Source organism: Rutidosis leptorrhynchoides, chromosome 11, assembly GCF_046630445.1.
Source record: "Rutidosis leptorrhynchoides isolate AG116_Rl617_1_P2 chromosome 11, CSIRO_AGI_Rlap_v1, whole genome shotgun sequence".
In the NCBI taxonomy this organism is placed as follows: Eukaryota; Viridiplantae; Streptophyta; class Magnoliopsida; order Asterales; family Asteraceae; genus Rutidosis; species Rutidosis leptorrhynchoides.
Genome location: NC_092343.1, coordinates 125,666,833 through 125,686,874, shown reverse-complemented (window position 1 = coordinate 125,686,874; position 20,042 = coordinate 125,666,833). Strand labels below are relative to the sequence as shown.

The following is a 20,042-nucleotide window of genomic DNA, read 5'->3' as shown; positions in this document are numbered from 1 at the left end:
CGTAGATTATCAAATAATGATAATCTAAAATATCCTGTTTACACACGACCATTACATAATGGTTTACAATACAAATATGTTACATCGAAATCAGTTTCTTGAATGCAGTTTTTACACAATATCATACAAACATGGACTCCAAATCTTGTCCTTATTTTAGTATGCAACAGCGGAAGCTCTTAATATTCACCTGAGAATAAACATGCTTTAAACGTCAACAAAAATGTTGGTGAGTTATAGGTTTAACCTATATATATCAAATCGTAACAATAGACCACAAGATTTCATATTTCAATACACATCCCATACATAGAGATAAAAATCATTCATATGGTGTACACCTGGTAACCGACAATAACAAGATGCATATATAAGAATATCCCCATCATTCCGGGACACCCTTCGGATATGATATAAATTTCGAAGTACTAAAGCATCCGGTACTTTGGATGGGGTTTGTTAGGCCCAATAGATCTATCTTTAGGATTCGCGTCAATTAGGGTGTCTGTTCCCTAATTCTTAGATTACCAGACTTAATAAAAAGGGGCATATTCGATTTCGATAATTCAACCATAGAATGTAGTTTCACGTACTTGTGTCTATTTTGTAAATCATTTATAAAACCTGCATGTATTCTCATCCCAAAAATATTAGATTTTAAAAGTGGGACTATAACTCACTTTTACAGATTTTTACTTCGTCGGGAAGTAAGACTTGGCCACTGGTTGATTCACGAACCTATAACAATATATACATATATATCAAAGTATGTTCAAAATATATCTACAACACTTTTAATATATTTTGATGTTTTAAGTTTATTAAGTCAGCTGTCCTCGTTAGTAACCTACAACTAGTTGTCCACAGTTAGATGTACAGAAATAAATCGATAAATATTATCTTGAATCAATCCACGACCCAGTGTATACGTATCTCAGTATTGATCACAACTCAAACTATATATATTTTGGAATCAACCTCAACCCTGTATAGCTAACTCCAACATTCACATATAGAGTGTCTATGGTTGTTCCGAAATATATATAGATGTGTCGACATGATAGGTCGAAACATTGTATACGTGTCTATGGTATCTCAAGATTACATAATATACAATACAAGTTGATTAAGTTATGGTTGGAATAGATTTGTTACCAATTTTCACGTAGCTAAAATGAGAAAAATTATCCAATCTTGTTTTACCCATAACTTCTTCATTTTAAATCCGTTTTGAGTGAATCAAATTGCTATGGTTTCATATTGAACTTTATTTTATGAATCTAAACAGAAAAAGTATAGGTTTATAGTCGGAAAAATAAGTTACAAGTCGTTTTTGTAAAGGTAGTCATTTCAGTCGAAAGAACGACGTCTAGATGACCATTTTAGAAAACATACTTCCACTTTGAGTTTAACCATAATTTTTGGATATAGTTTCATGTTCATAATAAAAATCATTTTCTCAGAATAACAACTTTTAAATCAAAGTTTATCATAGTTTTTAATTAACTAACCCAAAACAGCCCGCGGTGTTACTACGACGGCGTAAATCCGGTTTTACGGTGTTTTTCGTGTTTCCAGGTTTTAAATCATTAAGTTAGCATATCATATAGATATAGAACATGTGTTTAGTTGATTTTAAAAGTCAAGTTAGAAGGATTAACTTTTGTTTGCGAACAAGTTTAGAATTAACTAAACTATGTTCTAGTGATTACAAGTTTAAACCTTCGAATAAGATAGCTTTATATGTATGAATCGAATGATGTTATGAACATCATTACTACCTTAAGTTCCTTGGATAAACCTACTGGAAAAGAGAAAAATGGATCTAGCTTCAACGGATCCTTGGATGGCTCGAAGTTCTTGAAGCAGAATCATGACACGAAAACAAGTTCAAGTAAGATCATCACTTGAAATAAGATTGTTATAGTTATAGAAATTGAACCAAAGTTTGAATATGATTATTACCTTGTATTAGAATGATAACCTACTGTAAGAAACAAAGATTTCTTGAGGTTGGATGATCACCTTACAAGATTGGAAGTGAGCTAGCAAACTTGAAAGTATTCTTGATTTTATGTAACTAGAACTTGTAGAATATATGAAGAACACTTAGAACTTGAAGATAGAACTTGAGAGGGATCAATTAGATGAAGAAAATTGAAGAATGAAAGTGTTTGTAGGTGTTTTTGGTCGTTGGTGTATGGATTAGATATAAAGGATATGTAATTTTGTTTTCATGTAAATAAGTCATGAATGATTACTCATATTTTTGTAATTTTATGAGATATTTCATGCTAGTTGCCAAATGATGGTTCCCACATGTGTTAGGTGACTCACATGGGCTGCTAAGAGCTGATCATTGGAGTGTATATACCAATAGTACATACATCTAAAAGCTGTGTATTGTACGAGTACGAATACGGGTGCATACGAGTAGAATTGTTGATGAAACTGAACGAGGATGTAATTGTAAGCATTTTTGTTAAGTAGAAGTATTTTGATAAGTGTATTGAAGTCTTTCAAAAGTGTATAAATACATATTAAAACACTACATGTATATACATTTTAACTGAGTCGTTAAGTCATCGTTAGTCGTTACATGTAAGTGTTGTTTTTAAACCTTTAGGTTAACGGTCTTGTTAAATGTTGTTAACCCAATGTTTATAATATCAAATGAGATTTTAAATTATTATATTATCATGATATTATCATGTATGAATATCTCTTAATATGATATATATACATTAAATGTCTTTACAACGATAATCGTTACATATATGTCTCGTTTAAAAATCATTAAGTTAGTAGTCTTGTTTTTACATATGTAGTTCATTGTTAATATAATTAATGATATGTTTACTTATCATAGTATCATGTTAACTATATATATATATCCATATATATGTCATCATATAGTTTTTACAAGTTTTAACGTTCGTGAATCACCGGTCAACTTGGGTGGTCAATTGTCTATATGAAACATATTTCAATTAATCAAGTCTTAACAAGTTTGATTGCTTAACATGTTGGAAACATTTAATCATGTAAATATCAATCTCAATTAATATATATAAACATGGAAAAGTTCGGGTCACTACACCCATGACGGGTGATGTTTTTACAGCAAGTTTTGTCAATTATCACTTTAATGAAACATTGTTCCCTATATTAGGGGGAGAAATGAAATATAAATAAAATGATGTTTCATGGTGTGAACATCAATTAAGGAATATTGATCATCGCACAAAAGAATGCGAAAAGGAAGTTCAAATATAATGCATATGCAAGAACTTGCAAATTAATTACTTTATGCATTTAAAGATACAAAAAATAAGTGACTAAATCATATATACCAGCAGTAAATGCTTCAGCTAGAATTGAAATTACAAAAGCTGGCAATAATGTCACTTATGAGTCTTTGCTACGGCAGAAACGTGGGAGACCAATTGGTTCCAAAGATAAAAATGCTCGAAAAAGAAAATCAGCTGATAATGAGGTAAAAGAAAGTGTTCAAGAAGAACCACAAATCAATACTCCTTCTGCAGAGGATATTGATAAATGTAAATACATAAATTGCAATAAATTATGCAATATTATGAAACTGAAATGAAATGAAAAATCTTGATGAGATATTTTCATATAATGTTACAATGACATCATGAATAAAGATGATGATCTGGAACCAAAATCTGTCATTGAATATCAAAATAGACGTGATTGAACTCAACGGAAAGGAGCAATACGAGCTGAATTAGAATCGCTCAATAAAAGAAAAGTTTTTGGATCAATCGTTATCACTTTTAAAGATGTGAAACAATGGGATACAAATGAATTTTTATCCGAAAAGAAATGTGCAAATGAAGTTACAAGGCAAAACTTGACTTGTAACTCAAGATTTCCCACAAAGACCAGAAATGAATTAGGAGAAAAACTTATCCTCCTATAATGAATACAATTACTTATTAGATACTTAATCAACCTGGTAGTTATTTAAATGCATCTCATGGATGTTGTTACTACTTATCTGTATGGATCACTTAATAATGATATATATATGAATATACCTGAAGAGTTAAGGTATCATAAGCATCTAATGCAAAACCTAATGGAATATATTCCATTAAATCACAAAGATTTCTAAATGGGTTTATACAATCGGGACGTATGTGGTATAATCGATTAAATTACTACTTGATAAGAAAAGGGTATACATATAAACTTATTTGCACGTGTGTTTTATAAAAACAATGTTCGAATATGTGATCATAGCTGTTTATATCAATTATCTTAAATAAAGAAATCTATGAAGACATTCAACTTCTAAAGAAAGATTTTAAAATAAAAAAAAATCAAGTATTACGTTGATTTACATATTGAGCATATAACTAATGACTTACTTATACATCAAACAACTTATACCGAAAAGATTTTAAAATATTTTAATATGGACAAGAAAAAAACCATTAAGTACTCATATGGTTGTTAGATCTTAATATTGATACTAATCCATTTCATCCTCTAGAAGATCATGAAGATCTTCTTAGTTCAGAAGTTCCATATTTTAGTGCAATTAGGGCTCTTATGTATCTTACAAATTATACAAGATCTGACATTTCTTTTGCAGTTAATTTGTTGACAAGGTTCAGCTCAGCCCCTACCAAAAGACATTGGAATGGGATCAAACAAATAGTTTGATACCTTCGGGGAACTACTGATTTATAATTATTTTATTCTAACAACTCGAAACAAGATTTGTTTGGTTATACAGATGCAGATTATTTATCTGATCTACATAAAGCTAAATCTCAAACTGGATATGTATTCCTAAATGGAGGCACCACAATATCATGACGTTCTCAAAACAAACACTTGTTGCAACATCATCAAATCATGCCGAAGTGATTGCATTACATGAAGCTACTCGGGAATGATTTTAGTTAAGATCAATGATACAAATCATTATTGATTCTTGTGGACTAGAACGCTATAAAAGCCCAACAACTATCTATGAAGATAATACAACTTACATAGTATAAATGAAATAAGAGTATCAAAAATGACAGAACAAAACATAAATGCTGACGAGGCGCTAAAGCTATAAACGGTCTTAACGGTCATAAGTTTGATGGAAAAGAATGGTATATTGGTAAGGCTCAGAAAAAGACTGAAAGGGAATAGGAATTGAAACAACAGTTTGAGCAAACCATGAAGGAGACTGTAGACAAATCACATGGGTCAAACTTGTACATAAAAGATTTAGATGATACAGTTTCAGATGAAAACCTCAGATTCTTCTCATATACTCAAGATCTCGTAAAAGACAACTAGATTAAAATGAGATACGTTCAATCAACAACTCTGCTGATCTTTATACCAAAGCACTGTCAATCGCTGTTTTCAAAACATACGTTCACAATATTGGCATGAGGCAAGTTCAAAAGATGTGACGACTCAGCGTTGTCTACTTGAGGGGGAGTCAACTCTATGCTGCACTCTTTTTCCCTTAGCTAAAGTTTTATCCCACTGGGTTTTCTTTAGCAAGGTTTTTAACGAGACAGTATTAATTGCTCTTTAAAAAAATTACCATCCAAGGGGGAGTGTTGTAAATTTAGTAGTTAAATATGGATGGTAATTAGTCAAATATGGATAGTAAAATTTGTACTATATATATGTGCATAATGTAAGTTACAAAAACATACATATACATTAAATACATCACACCTCTTCAACCACTTTCTCTCATATATCTTCTACAACACATCTCTCTTTTATTGGTTCTTTCAATTTGTATATATTGAACCAGGCCACTAAAGGTAGTTATAAGCCTACTGAAATATAACACAATTTTATTATTTTGGATTTTTTAGGTGTATGTAGTTGATTTTAATGATTTCAAATTATAAATGTTGTAAGCTTTCAAACAAACTTTTCCTAAAGTAGTTTATAAGGTTGAACTCAATATTAGATATGTAATTAATTAATTTGTTGTGTTTTGTAGGGTAAAGTTCAATTATGCCGATGTTTTAGTATGGCCAAAAATAAACATTCTAGTTAAACTTGACATTGTCTCGAATAAAGGCCAAATTGTCATAAGATATTTTTCAAGTCATGCTTTGGATATCTTTTTGTGGACAAACCGTGATTTATGAGAACCTCCCTTGTTACATTATAGGCCGTCAAACTTAGTTTAAGCGTTTAAACCCTTATAAAAAAGGTTTATGTGTACCTATGTTAGCGAAGTGCATAAGGATAAGGAGTTGGTTTTGAGGTGGTTGTCAGAGCATCATTTTAGGCCAGAGCAATTTACCTTGATTAGTGTATTACTGAGAATATAGATATAGGATAGTGTGTTGGGTCGTTAAGAAAGTGAGGCCACTAAAATCGATTTTTCAAATTGACCGTCGGTTTATTATGCATTCTGGCGGTTGGCGCTTTGACCAGTACCGGATCTTTTGATCAAATGCTAGACTTACAAAAACTTTATAAATGAATTTATACAAAATGACTTGGCATGAATGCCAATCAACTACATTTATTTTTTATTCTCTCACTTGCTTCTCTCTCATTATTTAATTGGTCCACTTAATTTTGTAAACAAAATGTGTAATTTTGACAAAATTTTATCGATAGTCTATGAATTTTGTATTAAACATTGCAAATGACTTTAAACTAATTTTTTGACTCCGTTGACCCCAATCTTTTATTATGTTCCGTGGATGACCTTGAATTTAACAAATGTTAAATTTGTTCCGTTAAGTTGGTCACGCGAGAAGCAGTTGAGTGGTATTTTGGTTAAGTGTACTTTTGTATGGCTCCTAAAAAACTACTTATTCCTTTTGAAACTATACTCAGGTTCTGATTAAACACTGTTAGCAGCATGTGATATTCTTCTCTAGAAAAACACGGACAACAAATTTTAAACTAGAAGATTCTAAATCTAACTAATGATAAAAAAAAATTATGAGATTCGATCAGAGTAGGAATTGATAAACTGAAGGAATTATACGGTATTCCTATTCTTCTCCATTAATGGTCAGTTGATGTAAATTTGTTTTTCAAATTTTTACGTATGTTTTCATTGAATCTAGTATTACATTGAGGTTTTTTTATTCGTTATTCTTGTGCAGATGAAAATCCGTCGATGTTTACACTGAAATTACATCATGTGGTACTATTATCAAACAACCAGGCACACAGTATTTGAATGGTAAGGTTGAGTTATTTGATGATGTTGATAGTTGTTTGTTATATGTGAAAGATGTTAGTGAAACTATAGTAAACTTGGGTTACCATATGAGTAAGATGATATACCACCACTTTCTTATACCTGACTATGATATGAATAATGAATTACATCATTTTGCTAATGAAGAAGATGTTAATATTTTAAGGATTTATGTTGATAAGCACAAGGAAATAAGCATGTTTGTTGAATATGATGAACTTACTGGAGTTAGTCAAGTGAGTTGTTTGGATGAATTACCAACTTAGGTTCATAGTGATAATGATCATGCCGAAAAAGAACATAAAAGTGAAAGAAAAAAGAATGCGTGAAGATGAGGATTACATAGTGGATCAAGAATATAACTTTGAAGATGATGGATTGACATGAGTGACTTTCATTTTGCTATAGATAAGATTGTGAGTAGATGGGTAATGCTACCATGAAAATACCTGAAGTTGACCAAAAAAACAAATTTGCTGTCATTGAGGAGTTGGATTATAATCAGTTTGGTAGTGATTCAGAGTGTGCAGACGCTGATGAAGTAATGAGAAAGAAAAAAATTATAGAACTAAGTCAACAAGAAAGAAGTGAAGCTGATGTTAGTATGATTTTTTTTTTTTTTTATGTTGGGCAAGAGTTTGGTATGTGAGAAGTTAAAGATCTTGTAAGAAAGCATACACTTGAAACAAGGAGGCAACTTGTATCTAGCAAGAATGAAGATGAAAGAGTTAGTTAGAGATGGTTGTGTTGGAGAATTAGATGTGTTCCAGAATGCAAAACCAAATATTTGTGTTACAGAATTAGATATGTTACTCACCAAAATACCCCTCAGCTGCTACTCACGTGACCAACTTAACGGAACAAATTTAACATTTGTTAAATCCAAAGTCATCCATATTAAAAGATCGGGGTCAACTAACTCAAATAATTAGTTTAAGTTTACCGGCAACGTTTAATACAAAGTTCAAGAACAAACGACAAAATTTTGTCTAAGATTGTTGTAATTATAGCATTACTCTTTTTCTCATGCCATGTGTCTACGTTTGAGTGGTGTATCCGAGTAACCGCCAAGACCGCTGGTTGTATTTTTTTTTTACTTCCGGTGGTGATTGAGTCTAGAACAGTAAAAAATCACTGACACAACAACCATTACCTAATTATTTCCGGTGGTTGTTTGTAATTAATTTTATTTTACCTAATCACTCGAAGGTAAAAAGATTACTTTCAGACACAGCTCCGGCAAACTCAATAGTAAATAACTACAAACACGAGTTAATTTTTAAATACAGAAGGTTGAAGGTGGTAGAACGGTTATTCCTACGAAATCAACAAAAAAGAGTATGCATGAACATAGATTTTCATTTTCATACATATTAAAAGCAGAATACAAAAATAAGTAGACACAAATTGAGAGAAAGATGCAACAACCTCCACTGTTGACACTTCATGTGTGACAAATAAGATGATGCAAAAGTTACCAGGAACAGATCATATGAACCTATCTATACTTTGAACAGCAAATTTCAAAATTGAAATTAGTGTAAATCACAAAACTCGCCACAAGATCATACATCTTTGTGCAGTTTAATCCCTGGATTGTTAACCTTTAAGACGGTTTTATGACAACTTACACATTGTACCAACCAATTTTATCTTACCGCCACGTCAGTTCAATTCACCTCTCACATGTTGGGCATGGGACTGTGGCGTGGGCCAGCTAAGGTTTCCGAAACAAAACCCTTTAAACATTTCACAATATGACAATATGGTCAACAAAACATTGACTGAACATAATACTTTTATATATAAGTTGAATGATATATCCAGACATCAAAACTGGTACGGTACGTGTAAAATCTACATTATGTTACATATGCAGGCATCTGATTCTTCGTCTTCAGAATCACTAACATCGCTGCAGCCCCAAACATGATGAAACCAAATAAAGCAAAATTAGCATCAAGAGATAAAGTTGATAAAAACAAGATCAAATCTGAACATTAACAAATTTACAAGATCTATAAACCATTAAATATTATAATATTATAATTTCTTTCAATGAGCATAACAATTCTTGCAAACCAGTAGTGTTGCAGAACTTGGTAGTAGTCGGCAAAAAAGTCTACCGATTACTCGGTCTAATTATTTGGAGTACTTGGTCAAACTTAGGGCTCGTCGGTAAAGTAGGTCAAAATCGGTCAAAGTCAAACTTGGTCAACGTCCGAGTACTCCCCGAGTTTCTGTGTACTCCCTAAAAATTCCAGACCGATTACTCCCCAAGTAGCGATTTTTGCAACCTTGTAAACCTGGACCAAAACTGAAGAAATAAGATGGTTTTTGATCCTCATTCTTTTGAAACTCAACTTTTTTCTAGACACTCACATGATGAGTATTGGCTTATTGAACCGCCTTATTAGTTTAAAGCTTCATCTCTACAGATACATAATAAAACTAAACTTATAATAGGATCTTGACATGTCAAACATAATTTGCCAATTTGGCTTGGCGCAGTGAGTTTTCACACCAAGTGGATCTTGGAGTATAATTGCTTAAATTACAGCATGATTACTGAAACATAAACGAAATCAGATAATCGGTTGATCGAAAATATCCGTACGTGGGATGATGACATATGGAGCCTAAAGTGGCTATATGCTTAATTTTAAGTGCTTATTCTATCTATAATAAGAATAAGAATATAAGCAGTTTTCCAAAGAGTGTCTGGATTTGCTCATCTACCGTAAATTTAAGCATACAAATAAGCATTTTTAACGATTCGCTCATCTATTGTAAAAATAATCAAATAAGCAAGTAAGTGTTTAATATCAATAATATAATAATCAACTTTAAAGGCAATCAATAATCTTATGTTACATGTGGTCATTTGAACATCTGCTAACGTGCTGACGAATAAGTAAATCACATCTAAAGATCATATAATGCATCTAATTACGCAAAAACTAAGCACATCAACATTAACAAGATTGGCATAAAAAGATCTAAATCTGGAATCTAACCAAAAATCAAGAGTGACATATGTTAAAACACAATAAATAGTTAATGAAGTATTAAAATATATTGCATTTACCTTGGTTGATATTCCAAAACTTCAGTAAGTTTATTTCCATTTTTATCATTCCACTGCACTTTTCGATTCTTCTTTGCCGATTTCTTCTTCGATAATCCGCCTTTTTTCGGCAATAATAGTTTCTTAGATTCATCTTCTTCTTCATTTTCAATTACTTTCTCCCCATTCATTACACTTTTTTCTTGATTCCCATTCCCCATTAGCTTCGATTCCACCCCGGAATCATCCATTTACTCATAAACTATATCAAATCAATCAATTCAATCCACAAACAGAACTTAACCAATTCAACTCCAAAAAGTCAAATTCATCATATTGAAATTTTAAACCCAGATGCCCAAATCAATATTTCAACACTAGCTCCTTAAGTATATCAAAAGATAGATTTGATAGTGAACAGTCCTGTTTACCTAAAAAGTCAACGCCTTTTAAACAAGAACCACTGAACTATTTGAGACCAACTATACCAAAAAGCACCAATCTAAAGAAAAATTACCAATTTTCAGTTAAAGTATTAAACTTTAACAGTTTCAATCAAACCCCAGATATAAAAAAATAAGAAATTAGAAAGAAATGGTGGTTTTTTGACAAATAAGAAAAAAGAAGTAAGAAAATCAAGAATTGGGCTTTTTGCAAATTAGGGTTAGAAAGAATTTGCTGAAACCCTAGAAATCAAAGTAAAGGATTTTGGGGTAGAGAGTGTGTATGTAACTATGTGACAGGTACGTTTACTTTGATCTACAATAAAGTTTATAATTGAATGAGCAAATTAAAAAAGAAAAAATTGGTTTGTTTATAATAAGAATAAATATAAATATTAAATATATAAATATAAATATTAATAATTGGTGTATTACAGATTGGGAATATAGAGGTGGGTCCAGATGATCAATAATCAACGGTTGCCATTTGGTCGAGTAAAATAGGGAAAGAAAGGTGGTTAATTTCGTTATCATTGTATGTCCCGCCATGGGGTTGGTTTGGTTATGACTTAGACCATTCCTAATGGTAGGGGGCGTGAGTTGAAGGCGTGAGTTGCTTTTTGATGACTAGGATGTGTGGGTGGTTTGAGTGAAGTAGTGGTGGTGTGAGTTTGTGGTGTGGGTTAGTGGTGTGGGTAAGTGGAAAGCTGATGTGGCATTTTATTTTTAATTTTTCTGTTTTATTTATTGCTTTATTGAATTTATTATTAATATTTTCAAATTTATTTTTTAAAATTGAAAAAATAAACGGATTTAAAAATTCGACCGTTTTTTTTTTATTATTTTCAAAAACGGATACTTTTTCACCTATAAATACACCCACTAACTCAATTCATTTCACACACTTCACTTCTCAACTCAAAATCAAAACACTTCCAATAAGTGAAAATGAAAACAATTCCCCCAATGATTGTTGCATACGATGTTCATTACGGGGGTGATTTCCGTAATCATATGAAGGTCTACTAGTCTGGCAAAAAAAATTCATTCGAAGGAATCGATATCCGTGACGTTGGTTTAGACGATCTGCTAGCCTTTCTGAAGGCAAATGTACCGTGTGAATACACGGATGTGTTGTTTTTTGAAGACGATTATGATGATGAGATGGAGGCAAGCTATCTCCGTACCTATGATCAATGGTACGGGATAAAAGATACCATTGAAGATCGTGGTAACCGCATTACTCTGTATGTGGTTCTTGAAGATGAAGAAACGTTGGGTTGGCGTTACATCGATGAAGCAGTCGAAGAAGAAAAAGATGAACCGGTGGCTCCAGAGTACGACACAGATGGTCGTTTTTTTTATGAACTCTACTGAATTCATCGATGTTTGTGTTTTAAGATCTTATGTTGTATTTCAGTTTAATTTAGTTCTTGTTTAAAAAATGTAACCGTTTGTGTGTTGAATAAAAGTGATGTTTAAAAAATGTAACCGTTTGTGTGTTGATTAAAAGTGATGTTTAAAAATAATATTACATTACTCAATAAGTAAACACGGAGAACATTAATTTAAATTACTGAAATTAAAAATTACATAATTTAAAAATCTTAACCGAAACTAGAAATACATAACAAATTACTCAATAATATTAGCGGTACGAAAGTAAGGTGATTAGTTCCAAACGTGCTCGGTTAAATATGCCTCTAACTGTTTGTGAACTTGCTTATCTCTTATTTCCTTAACCATTGCATCTCGATCCCTCAAATCCCTGTGTAACCGACGTGGTGGGTTCCTTTGTATCATTCTTTCTTCTTTCTTCCCAATAACAAACCCGTTATTTTCTTGAATCATGTTATGTAATACGATACACGCATACATATGTCTTCTTATTTTGTTGAAGTCCATAGATCTCGCCGGAGTTTTTAACATTTGAAATCTACCTTGTAATACTCCAAATGCACGCTCAATATCTTTTCTTGCACTTTCTTGTAAGACCCAAATTATTATTGTACAGCAGTGTAAATATGGTACATAGAGTGTGGGTATTATTGTGTATTGAAACTGAGGTCAGAAACTGTCCAGACCTTCGTGCGCGCCGCGCACACCTAAGGGAGCGCGCCCCGCACTAGCCCTGTGCACAGTTTTCTGCTTTTTAATTAAAAGATAAATGAAGGGTATTGTGGTCTTTTCACATGAGGACGAATTGGGGCTGTAAAGGCCAGTTGTGTGGTGGTTGAAAACACATTCAACACTACACCAACCTTATTTTCAACCCCAAATCAAATTCTAGAGAGAGAAGAGTGTTCTTGAGAGAGAAAGCTTGAATCAAGGAGGAAGAAGTTTGATTCGGGTTAAAGCTCAAGTATTAAAGTTGTTCATCTAGTCTTTTGCTACGTTTTGATTGTGGTGGTATGTTCTAACCTTGATTTCCCTATTTTAATTTGTTAAGGGTTAGGGTTTGGGTTAGTGATGAACACAAAACCCATATTTGGTGACTTTGGGTGTTCTTGGGTAAGATTGAGTCATGAAGACTCAATAGTAACTAACCTAGGGTTTTAAATGGTTAATTGGGATTTATGAGCTTAAATTGGTTAGTTAATTACTAGCACACCTAGATGTTTGGTAAATGGGTGTTATGTGGGTTTGTGGATGACCCGAAATGGGTGTGTTGATCTTAAAGTGGTCCAATGGGTGATAATTGACCTAATTGAAATAGATGGGTATGAAACACCCAAATTATGTATTAGTTAGTGTTGTTAGACCTAAATCACTAGCTTTTAGTGATATGTGGTGGTTTTGACCTTTAGGGTCGGTTTTGATGTAAATGAGGCATTTAATGCATTTAAGTCATTTAATGCACATGTATAAGTTGTTGGCTTTTAGCCCAACTAGTTGGTGTGTTAATCGAGTACTTATTGTATTAGGTACTTTGCTTTGAGGCTTGCGGAAGTTAAAATCGTCACCGAATCGTTAAGGTGAGTGGAATAATTATGCGTGTATGTATATGGCGTATTTATTTGTGAGTGCTATGGTATGAACCACGAGCTGGTAGTACCATAGCATGTATGTGATGTATCATGATGTGAACCACGAGCCGGTAGCATCAAGTGTGAACCACGAGCCGGTAGCACTATAAACAAGTGTGAACCACGAGCCGGTAGCACTATAAACAAGTGTGAACCACGAGTCGGTAGCACTATAAACAAAGTGTGAACCACGAGCTTGTAGCACTATAAAAGAGTGAGACTCAAATGCGTATGGTGTGAACCACAAGCCGGTAGCACCATAGCGTTATGGTTAACCATATTATGTTGTTGAACGTTATACAAGCATGCTATATATATATTATGTTGTGTATATGCTAATGTGATGTTGTGATCATATTATGTTGTTGAACGTTATACAAGCATGCTATATATATTATATATATATATATATATATATATATATATATATATATATATATATATATATATATATATATATATATATATATATATATATATATATATATATATATATATATTGTGTTGTGTATATGCTAATGTGATGTTGTGATAGTGTACGAGTTGTTAGCATTATGAGTAAGACGGCATGCTATTTGAATTATATTCTCGTATGAGGTATTTGGTGGGTGCGAATGCAAATAGATGGGTTATATATGTGTATGTATAATTGTTGCATTCACTAAGCTTTGCTTACCCTCTCGTTGTTTATCTTTTTATAGGCTCCGGCGGAGACAAGGGTAAGGGCATTCGTATGGATTAGAGATCCCGCTTGGTTTGTTGGGGACGCTTTTGGATGTTATAGCTTTTGGAGTTTGACCGAGATTTGGGTAGTTTAACCCCCCAAACACCATGCTCATAGTGTCGTTTGGAATTTAAACTCTTATGGTTGAACTTGTATGTTTTGAACGAAACTCGTAAAACGGCCGATGTGGGCCCCATTTTGTAAAACTCATTTTATGATTGAATCGTATGAGTTTTACATATTAGAACATGTTGTGAAAAGGGTTTCGTCTAAATATGTCGGGAAATGGGAGATCTTTTTACGGAAAATGGAAAAAGTGGACAGCCGACTGCCAGGCCCTGTGCGCGCCGCGCACAGGTGGGGCTGCGCGCCGCTCACCCCATCTGGACAGCCCTGTTCAATTTTTTTTTCCCGCAATTTTGGTTGGTTATCGGGTTGGGTTGTTACAAGTGGTATTAGAGCATGGTCTAAGGGATTTAGGCGACTTGAGATAGGTGCCTAGACTTAGACTTTATTGTGTATGCGCGTTATGCGGGACTTGTAGGAGACGGGTCGGACCGGGGATTGGTTAGTGCCTAGTTTTAGGTGAACTAACTATGCGCTAATTGTTTTGTGTTATGTTTTTGCAATCATCGAGCAAAATAGACGTTGTACTAGCGAGTTAATGCGACGTGCTCGCGTAACAATGATTAGCTACCATTGTTACGGGTTCAAATCGTGTCGAACAAGCGATGTACGACGATTGTTGAGCAAGATGGGGCGGTGAGGTGTTCATGTATATTGTGTCATGTCTTTTCGTTCGTTATTTAATTTACTTCGTTTTATAGAATGAAGATGAGAAATGGACATGATACCAATGAAGGGGGCACGAGCGAGGACGTTGAACTCTAGGCCAAGGTTGAGGCCATCTTTAAAAAGCTAAAAAAGGAATTTCTTAACGATGTCCGAAAGGTTTTCCAAGAATCGGTTGATGGGCAAGTAACCGAAATGATCAATGAGCGAATGAATGCCGCGATCGAGGAGGCATTAGAAGCTAGAAACATTCATCCTCGTGGCGAAGGGGGTGATGGTAACGGTGGGAATGGAAGGCGGGACTTCCATTACAAAAATTTCAAGGATGCTCAACCCCCGATGTTTAATGGGGTACGAGATCCGTTAAAAAGCACATGTTGGATTTCCGATATCGAGGGAGCTTTCCGTACCGAGGAATGTCCTCCCGAGAAGAAGGCGAGGTATGGTTTTAGCATGTTAAGAGAAGAGGCGAAGTTGTGGTGGGATGATAAAATCCAATTATATGGTGAAGAGCAATGCATGAGCTTGACGTGGGAGGAGTTTAAGAAGGAATTCTTCAAAGAATACCGAACTTCTTCCGACCTTGATAAAATCCAGGACGAGTTGCACAATTTGCGACAAGGTTCAATGGACTTGGTTACTCTCAAGTCGGCCTTCTTGGCAAAGACTCGTTTTTGTCCGGAATATGTTGGTGATGATCACAAGTTGATGTTAGATTTTTATCGTACCCTAAGCGATGAGTTAAAGCGTAAGATTATGAAATGTCCCGTTCATATCGATTTATAAACGTTCCATATTAATTGATTTCGTTGCGAGGTTTTGACCTCTATATGAGACGTTTTTCAAATACTGCATTCGATTTTAAAACAAACCATAACCTTTATTTTATCGATAAAGGTTTAAAAATATTACGACGATTATCAAATAATGATAATCTAAAATATAGCGTTTTCACACGATTATTACATAATGGTGTACAATAATATTACACATCAATTTAAGTCTTCGAATGCAGTTTTTAAACAATATTATACAAGCATGCTGACTCCAACTCTTGTCCATAAATTAGCATGCAACAGCGGAAGCTCTTAATAATCACCTGAGAATAAACATGCTTTAAACGTCAACAAAAATGTTGGTGAGTTATAGGTTTAACCTACATATTTATCAAATCGTAATAATAGACCACAAGATTTCATATTTTCATTTCTCATAAACAACATGCAATCTGCATAAAAATCATTCATATGATGAACACCTGGTAACCGACCTTAACAGGATGCATATAGAATATCCCCATCATTCCGGGACTCTCATCGGACATGATAAATCGAAGTACTAAAGCATCCGTAACTCGGATGAGGCTTGTTGGGCCAAATAGATCTATCTTTAGGATTCGCGTCAATTGGTGGCAATTATAATAAACACCAATTCTTAGGCTACCAAGCTAAAAAGGGGCATATTCGGTTCGATAATTCAACATAGAATGTAATTTTGATCACTTGTGTCTATTTTGTAAAACATTTATAAAACTGCATGTATTCTCATCCCAAAAATAATAGATTTTAAAAGTGGGACTATAACTCACTTTCACAGATTTTCACTTCGTCGGAAAATAAGACTTGGTCACGGGTCGATTCACGAATCTATAACAAATATGTACATATATATCAAAGTATGTTCAAAATACATTTACAACATTTTTAATACTTTTTAATGTTTTAAGTTTATTAAGTCAGTTGTCCTCGTTAGTAACCTACAACTAGTTGTTCACAGTTAGATGTATAGAAATAAATCGACATATATTATCTTGAATCAATCCATGACCCAGTGTATACATGTCTCAGGCTAGATCACAACTCAAAGTATATATATTTTTGGAATCAACCTCAACCCTGTATAGCTAACTCAAACATTACTCCATATAGAGTGTCTATGGTTGTTCCAAATAATATATATACATGGGTCGATATGATATGTCAAAACATTTGCATACGTGTCTATGGTATCCCAAGATTACATAATATATTAAAATACATGTATAATACAATATAAGTTAGCTAGGATATGATTTGTATAGATTTGTTACAAATTTCACGTAGCTACTCAAGCAAAATTATCCAATCTTGTTTTACCCATAACTTCTTCGTTTTAAATCCGTTTTGAGTGAATCAAGTTGCTATGGTTTCATATTGAACTTAAGTTTATGAATCTAAACAGAAAAGTATAAGTTTATAGTCGTAAATACAGGTTACAAGTAATTTTTGTAAAGGTAGTCATTCCAGTCGAAAGAACGACGTCTAGATGACCATTTTGGAAAACATACTTCCACTTTGAGTTTAACCATGATTTTTGAATATAGTTTCATGTTCATAAGAAAAATCATTTTCCCAGAAGAAAAACTTTTAAATCAAATTTTATCATAGTTTTTAATTAACTAACCCAAAACAGCCCGCGGTGCGTATGTCCGGTTTTACGGTGTTCTTCGTGTTTTTAGGTTTTAAATCATTAATTTAGCATATCATATAGATATAGAACATGTGTTTAGTTGATTTTAAAAGTCAAGTTATAAGGATTAACTTTGTTTGCGAACAAGTTTAGAATTAACTAAACTATGTTCTAGTGATTACGTTTTCAAATCTTCGAATAAGATAGTTATTTATATATGAATTGAATGATGTTACGAACATCATTACTACCTCAAGTATAGTAGGTAAACCTACTGGAAATGAAAAAAATAATCTTGAGCGTGAATGGATCTTTGATGGCTTGGAAGTTCTTGAAGCAGAATCATGACACGAAAACAATTTCAGGTAAGATTATTACTGAACTAGCAATACCCCTAGTTTAGTTTGGTGATAATCATTAAGTTAGTATATCATATCGTGGTTGGGGTAATTTGAATGATATATACTGATTGAAAGTAACTAAAGAATCTTTATTTTCTATGTTGTGGGTCACTCAAGTTGTATTAAGTAAGCTCGTGGCTTACACAATGATTAAAGGCATATTGTTTTTTTTTTTTTTTTGAAAAAAATCTTGATGAAAGACAGCATGCTTTATTTACGTTTAATATGCTCTGATGAGCTGTATAGTGATGAGATGTTTTAGGCATAAAACACTTGTATGCATTTAATTATAAGAATATAGGATAAAGATAATGATAAAAACTTTTGCTTAAAGTTAAAATATGACATTCAATCATGTTTGTTAACTGATGCACTTTAATATTCATATTATCATGTTATTTGCTTTTAGATTAATGATATTATAATATTAAACATGTTTATATTATATAATAAGTTGTAATAGATCATGTTAACCTACTGTCATGGGTGTGACCTCAATTTTATAAAATATTATGTTATAATGTTTGCATATGTGTACTTGTGATTACATGATATGCGTAGAACTATATCATGTTTATCTTGAATCAATGATTAATTCATATGCTAGATATTTTGGCCTAACATGGTTGTATAAGATTAATGTGGTGTTGGAATGTTGTTATTATATTTGATCTATACTGTTTAACTTATTCCCAATTAACTTTATCTTGGATAAATAATTATGTGAAATTTTGAAGGTTACAATGTTATGTGGAATTTGATTTGCTATACTGCTTTTAATTCATATTTACTAATTCTGTTCCGGTCTCTTTTTCAGAATGTCTCAATCGGATGCTACCCCAAATAATGGTGGAACTGTTGCACTGCTACCTAATGCTATTGTTTCTCATGCTGAGAAACCTGAAAAGTTCACTGGTGTGGACTTTAAACGTTGGCAGAAAAAGATGCATTTTTATCTGACCACGTTGAACCTTGCGAGGGTCTTAACTGAAACTGCTCCCCAACTTGTTGAAGGGGATGCTCAAACTGTGAGCGCGGTTGAGGCGTGGAAACATTCGGATTATCTGTGCCACAATTATGTCTTGAATGGTTTGGACAATTCTCTCTATAACGTGTATTGCACAACAGAGACTGCCAAAGAATTATGGGAGTCTTTGGAGAAAAAGTACAAGACTGAGGATGCTGGTACCAAGAAATGGGTAGTGGCTAAATTCTTGGATTTTAAAATGATTGACTCAAAGACTGTTATGAGTCAAGTCCAAGAATTGCAGGTCATTATTCATGACATACATGCTGAAAAAATGGTAATCAGTGAGAGTTTCCAAGTTGCAGCAATAATTGAAAAATTACCACCAAGCTGGCTTGATTTCAAGAATTACTTGAAACATAAGCGAAAGGAGATGACTGTTGAAGACCTTGTGGTCCGTCTTCGCATTGAGGAAGACAACAAAGTTGCTCTTAAAAAGAGCATTACCCCTAGTTCAGCAAAGGTTAATATTGTTGAACATGGTCACTTCTCAAAAAGTAGCAACAGTAAAGGAAAGACTGAGAAAAGTAACAAAGGGAAATGGTTCAAGCTTGGGCCTAAAGGTGGCGTTTCCAAGAAGAGGGGTCTCTCTGGAAAATGCTTTAATTGTAACTAGCCGGGTCATCGTGCTGATGAGTGCAAGAAGCCAAAGAAAGAGACTACCCAGTAAGCTATCATGGTTGATGATGCTGACAACCTGATTGCTATGGTTTTTGACCTCACTATTATAATTTTTGAGGTTAATCTGGTTGGTTCTAATACCAGAGAGTGGTGGGTTAATACTGGGGCCACCCGTCATGTGTGTGCTGATAGGAGCCTCTTTAACACTTTAAAAGAGGTTACTAGTGGAGATAAGCTGTTTATGGGAAACTTTGCTACAGCTGATATC

The 20,042-nt window shown here is 33.3% G+C and overlaps 1 protein-coding gene across 1 annotated transcript; it reads right to left on the bottom strand.

Moving 5' to 3' along the window:
• Positions 1-9,005: 9,005 nt before the first annotated feature.
• Positions 9,006-11,089, bottom strand: LOC139876948 (uncharacterized). The gene is made up of 2 exons (XM_071864347.1): positions 10,314-11,089; positions 9,006-9,140 (listed from the first exon to the last, which is right to left on the bottom strand). The coding sequence occupies exons 1-2, from the start codon at positions 10,541-10,543 to the stop codon at positions 9,083-9,085; spliced, it is 288 nt and encodes a 95-aa protein (XP_071720448.1). The 5' UTR covers positions 10,544-11,089; the 3' UTR covers positions 9,006-9,082.
• Positions 11,090-20,042: the final 8,953 nt, after the last annotated feature.